Raw genomic sequence first — 6,043 nt, 5'->3', positions numbered from 1 at the left:
CTTTTTTAGTAGACCTTGACTTTAGTGGTTTATAAATATAATTCCTTGTACCCAAATGTTCTAAACTCATTTTCAGAGATTAATCTTGAAAAGTAAATGGCCTCTTCAGTATTTGTTGCTCACTTTCTCTGCTTCCTTTTGTTTCAGCTGCACTTCATAGCTACTTGTTTTCCATCTTTTTCTTTCAATTCCTCTTCTTCAACTCCATTATGCCACTATGATCAAAGTCTTGCCTTGCTTCAGTTCAAAAATTCATTTCCTATTTCAAAAACTAAACTTCTCTTGCCGAATTCTAAGACTAAAATATCGACTCCCAAGACAGAGTCATGGAAAGAAGGGACAAATTGTTGCTATTGGGATGGGGTCACCTGTGATATTGATACAGGTAATGTAATTGGTCTTAATCTCTCTTATAGCTTGCTATATGGCACCATCAGTTCTAATAATAGTCTTTTCTTCCTTAGTCATCTCCAAAAGCTCGACCTCTCTGGTAATTTTTTAAATCAGTCACAGATTTTACCTCAGTTTGGCCAATTCATTGCTTTGACACACCTTTATCTAAATTATTCAGATTTTTCTGGCCAAATCCCACGAGAAATCTCTCATCTATCCAATCTAATTTCACTTAATCTGTCTTGGAATGATCTTTCACTAGAAGCCACTACTTTTAGCAAGATCTTTCAGAACCTTACCAGACTACAAGCATTGGACTTGAGCTATGTAGACTTGTCTTTGGTTGGTCCTAGTTCCTACATGAATCTGTCTTCTTCTTTGTCATCTCTCAGCCTCAAGGATTGTGGCTTGCGAGGAAAAGTTGCTTTTGCTCATCTACCGGAATTGCTTTCGCTCATTCTCTCTTTCAATGATAATCTAACATTTGAAACAGCTACTTTTGATATGCTCGTTCAAAACCTGAGCAAGTTGCAGGAGTTAGACTTGAGCTATACCAACATGTCTCTTGTGGCACCTACTTCTTTGATGAATCTGTCTTCTTCTTTCTTATGGCTTGGATTCGAAAATTGTGGATTGACTGGGAGATTACCAGACAACATTTTTCAACTACAGAACCTCCAAGGGCTCGATTTAGGAGGCAATAACTATCTCACTGGCTCATTACCTCGATACAATTGGAATAGTTCCCTCCGGTTCTTAAGTCTTTCAGAGACACAAATTCCAGTATATTTAGAGCATGACTTTTTCAAGAATTTAAAGTCATTGACAGCTATAGACCTTACAAGTTGCCATTTCGTAGGGTCAGATCTTTCTTTGTTTGGTAATTTGTCGCAGCTCACCGACTTATACCTCTCAAGTAACAATTTCAGTGGACAGATTTCTCCTTCATTTGAAAGCCTAAAAAATCTCTCCAGGTTACATTTTAATAACAACTACCTCAGTGGTCAAATTCCTAATTATTTTACAAACTTCACTAGACTTGAAGAATTAGATTTATCAAATAATAGATTCATCGGCCCAATTCCTTCTCAAGTAGGCAGGCTTCAAAGTCTTGTTTTCCTTTCTTTGTCCAACAACCACCTCAATGGTCAAATTCCTCATTCATTTGAAAGCCTAGAAAATCTCTCCTTGTTACTTCTTGATAACAACCACCTCAGTGGTCAAATTCCTAATTATTTTACAAACTTCACTAGACTTAAAGGATTAGATTTATCAAATAATAGATTCATCGGCCCAATTCCTTCTCAAGTAGGCAGGCTTCAAAGTCTCTTTTTCCTTTCTTTGTCCAACAACCACCTCAATGCAACAATCCCCTCATCTCTATTTACACTACCTTATATTGGATACTTAAACTTAAGCAATAACCTGCTCACAGGTCATATGGATCACTTTATTAGTGATTCATTATATTCCGTTGATTTGAGCAATAACTTATTGAATGGCCCAATTCCAAGTTCAATCTTTGAAATTGTAAAGTTGGAGGTTCTCATCCTTTCATCCAACTACAAATTCACAGGAGAAGTCTCATCTGCAATTTGCAAGCTAAATTCTCTCCTAATTCTTGATCTCTCAAACAACAGTTTTACTGGATCCGTTCCACAATGCCTTGGAAACATGAGCCTCACTGTATTGCATTTGGGCAAGAACAATTTCCATGGAAGTATCTCTGCTGCAGCGTTTTCAAAGGCAAGCAATTTGGGATATTTGAACTTCAATGGCAACCACTTACAAGGTCGAGTCCCAGAATCTATCCTCAATTGTAAAAATTTGGAATTTTTGGACTTAGGCAACAATGAGATGGACGACAGATTTCCTTGTTTCTTGGGAACTCTCTTGGAACTGCAAATTCTCGTGCTAAAATCCAACAAACTGCACGGATCAATAGAATGTTCTAATATGATCGATTCTTTCCACAAGGTACGGATTTTTGACCTCTCGAACAACATGTTCAATGGATCTTTGCCCACAAATTATTTTGTTGGTTTTAAAGCAATCATTAAGAGTAATGATGAGAATTTGGGATACATGAGGAGCCGGAATTACTCATTTGTTTATTCTGTGAGGTTGACAATCAAAGGAGTGGAGACGGAGTTCGTGAAAATCCAAACACTTCTCACAACAATTGATTTATCAGGTAATAGATTCACGGGAAATATTCCACCATCGATTGGGATGCTAAAATCACTGAAAGAGCTAAACATGTCTCATAATAAGTTCACAGGCAAAATTCAAGCATCACTCAGAAACTTGGCCAATTTAGAATCGCTAGACCTCTCTTCCAATTCTTTTACTGGACAGATTCCTACGGAACTGGTAGATTTGACATTTCTTGAATTTTTTAATGTTTCATATAACCAACTTGAAGGTCCCATACCTGAGGGTAAACAATTCAACACATTTGAAGTCACTTCATATGAGGGGAACTTGGGATTATGTGGATCTCCACTAAAAAAGGCATGTGATAATGGGGATAAGCAACAACAAACACCATCAAATGAAGATGATTCAATGTCTGAAAATGGATTTGGATGGGAAGTTGTAGCAATTGGATACGGCTGTGGAGTTGTATTTGGCCTCATAATCGGATACATTGTCTTTCAAACAAGAAAACCTCTATGGTTTGTCACGTTGGTTGAAGATAGATCCAAACGAAGGCCAAAAAGATCCAAAAGGAATATTCGTGAAGCTAATAGAAGATGAAACACATAAATTGTTATTTATGCTTCTAGGTAAGTTCTTTTAGAAATTATATGGTTTCACATTATATTTGCATGCTTGTAGATTTTTGTTTAACATCTAACATCATACTAAAACCTATTATTTTGTCTTTAGAAGTAGAATTATAAGGTGTTTTTATATTACCAATAAAATTCTCTGCTTGCGTAAATAATTTATAATAATTTCTATCTCACGGTGAACTCTCTAATCTTTTCAGGTTTATAGAGAGGGTGTAATTGATGCGTCGTGAAGTATTCGGATGCTTTGCATTATAAGTTCACACTTCTCACCAATTATTATGATAATTTCAGAGACTCGATTTCTTTCAAATATTGTAATGTACACATTTTTATAATATATCATTGTTTTTAGAATTTCAAGATGGATTGATGGATCATATTTGTTTCGTATCAACCTATTAAGATAACATGAATAGAGTCAATATCGATACGATCCACTTAAATAATAATTCAAATTATTATTCTTTGTTTATTATATTTTGTAAATGAGTTTTCTTAAATTAATAATTAATAGAAAAGTAGAAAATCTTAAATAATTAAAGTTTTAGAAAATATAATAAAGCGGCAAGTAGTATTTACTAGTTAAATAATGAACAATAACAAAAAGAATAAATTAAATAATTAAAACTCTTAAGAAATGCAATAGAGTGACAAATGGCATTTATTGGTTAAATAATTAACAATATGTAATACTTGGAATTTTTATTTAATAATGTTAATATTAATAATAATTAATAAATAGATTTTTATTTAAATTAATTTTAGCTTTATTTTTAGTTTTTTATTTGATTTAATTGGAATGATTTAAATACAATTTTGAAATTTAATGTTAGACAAATAAATGAGTTATTTTCGGTATCTAATTAGTTTAATTTTTAAGGAGTTAATTAAGTAAATTATTTGAGAAATAATTATATTTTTGGTTATTCAAATTTTTCCCAAATATATATATATATATAAATAAAATTATATATTGGAGAATTATGGAAGAATTTGTAAAGGGTGTTTTTATAAAATAATTTTGGAGAAATTGGTATTTTAATTAGCTGGTGGTATTTAACTTTAAGTTGGAAAATATTTAGCAAATTGGATATTTAATTTAATTGTGTGTTAGGACTAAATTGAAAATTTATTTTGGAATAAGGATTAAAAGTATAATTTCATTAATATAGGCTTTTAATGGAAAGTTGTAAGTTTGGTATTTTTTGTAAATAAATGTGTTGGCAGGGGTATTTATGTAATTTTTTATTTTCTAATAATTCTTATTTGGTCCAAATTAATTAGTTAGGGGCTTAATTGAAAGGCTGGAGAAAAGTTAAGGGGTCAAATTGCAATTTATATGGATGAAATTGTAAGTAATTAAAAAGTTAAGGGACCAAATTGTAAGGAAGGACAGTTTGGGGGTCTAATGTTGATATTGGAAGGAAAGAAAGAAGAAAGGAGAAGTGAGGTGTCGGGAAGAGAGAAAAAAAAAATCAGGGAGAAGAGGGTGGCTCACGCCACTGTTTGCCGGCGAGCACGATGGAGACGGTGGCGGTAGATGTCAGCGTCGGTAGGCGGCGGAATCGCGCGAGGCGGCCGAGGCCGTTCGCTTCCGCCCTTTCTACCGATCTCGGTGGCGATCGGCTCGCCTCAGAGAGAGCTACCTTTGGTGGTCGGAGACGGAAGATCAGATGGAGAGAGGAAGTAGGGGGCCGCCGGCGTTTTTAGCTTTTCCGGCGAGCTCCGGCGAGCTATGGACGATCGGAGGGCGTATCTTGACTCTCCTCATCTCAAGCTTCGCAATGGCACCGATTTCGTGGTGATCGGACTCTGTTTGTAAGTCGACGGTCAAGATCGTTCGCAAATCTCTTTGGATAATCGGGGGTTGGATCGGAAAATCGGAAGAAGGAATCGCCATCAGCGCGTCGTTTCGAGTCCAATGATGTGTTCGGATCATCGATCGGACTCCGGCGACTGAAAGCAAATCGACCGAGCGATCAAGCGTCTCGGTAATTTTCTCTGACCCGTTAATTTTGGAATTCTTTAATGTGATTTATGCTTATTGATTGTGTTGAGTATTAGATGATATTTGTGAGTCAAAAATAGTTATCTGTCGGTTTGCCTGCCCTTGTGTTTTGTGCTGTGTGGTGGAGTCGGGAAAATAGTGAAGTCTGGGGACCCGACTCCCGTTGTTGAATTGTTGGATATTTGTAGTCTTTTTCTGGCAGGTCCTGGATCCATTTAATGGGGGGTAAATGTCCGTGTTATACGGGAGGTTTTGCCGAATTTTCGATAGAATTTACCCGAGTCGAGATTCTTAGACAGCCAGTCCTAGAAATCTAGACTTAGATTCAATTGTAAATTGTTCAGCGTTATTGATAAATTGTTTCTGTGATTAGATAATCGGTCTGTTCGGCTCACTCCAACCGAGGGACCGGAGCAGAGCTAGGAGGTCGCCAAAGCTGTGAGTTAAAATCATATATCTGTTAACGTATGTCATGCTAATATTTTTTATGATATCTCTGATTTAATAATTAATATGTTGACTAATTTGTGATGTACTGTTTATGCATATTTCATTTTCCGCATTACGATTTTATTATTGCATGATGACACGGGATTGGACGGTAGTAGAACAATCAGGTTGATGAGTGTACCCATATAGGTCTGAGAGTAATAGAAACGGGTAAATAGGTAAATTTAAAAAGTAAAGATTAGGATTTGCCCTGATCAACCTTGCTCTCTAGGCTTAGTAGAGTATGTTTGTCGGAGGTAAGGTCCCTGATCGAGCTTACTCTCTAGGCGCCAACTTAGTTGGAAATCAGGCTGGAGGTAAGGTCTCTGATCGAGCTTGCTCTCTGAGCGCTAGA

At 35.8% G+C, this 6,043-nt stretch overlaps 1 protein-coding gene across 1 annotated transcript; it reads left to right on the top strand.

The window, feature by feature from the left end:
* Positions 1 to 59: 59 nt before the first annotated feature.
* On the top strand, positions 60 to 3,551 carry LOC107262336 (receptor-like protein 9DC3). The gene is made up of 2 exons (XM_048371542.1): positions 60 to 3,182; positions 3,389 to 3,551. The coding sequence occupies exon 1, from the start codon at positions 97 to 99 to the stop codon at positions 3,151 to 3,153; it is 3,057 nt and encodes a 1,018-aa protein (XP_048227499.1). The 5' UTR covers positions 60 to 96; the 3' UTR covers positions 3,154 to 3,182; positions 3,389 to 3,551.
* The last annotated feature ends 2,492 nt before the right edge of the window (positions 3,552 to 6,043 follow it).

The sequence above is a fragment of the Ricinus communis genome, chromosome 3 (assembly GCF_019578655.1).
Source record: "Ricinus communis isolate WT05 ecotype wild-type chromosome 3, ASM1957865v1, whole genome shotgun sequence".
Classification (NCBI taxonomy): Eukaryota; Viridiplantae; Streptophyta; class Magnoliopsida; order Malpighiales; family Euphorbiaceae; genus Ricinus; species Ricinus communis.
The sequence above is the reverse complement of the archived record's forward strand: the minus strand, read 5'-3'. Positions and strand labels throughout refer to the sequence as shown.

Bases quoted from the DNA above. Each gene is read 5' to 3' on its own strand.
- LOC107262336 (XM_048371542.1), top strand. From the start codon at position 97: ATGGCCTCTTCAGTATTTGTTGCTCACTTTCTCTGCTTCCTTTTGTTT.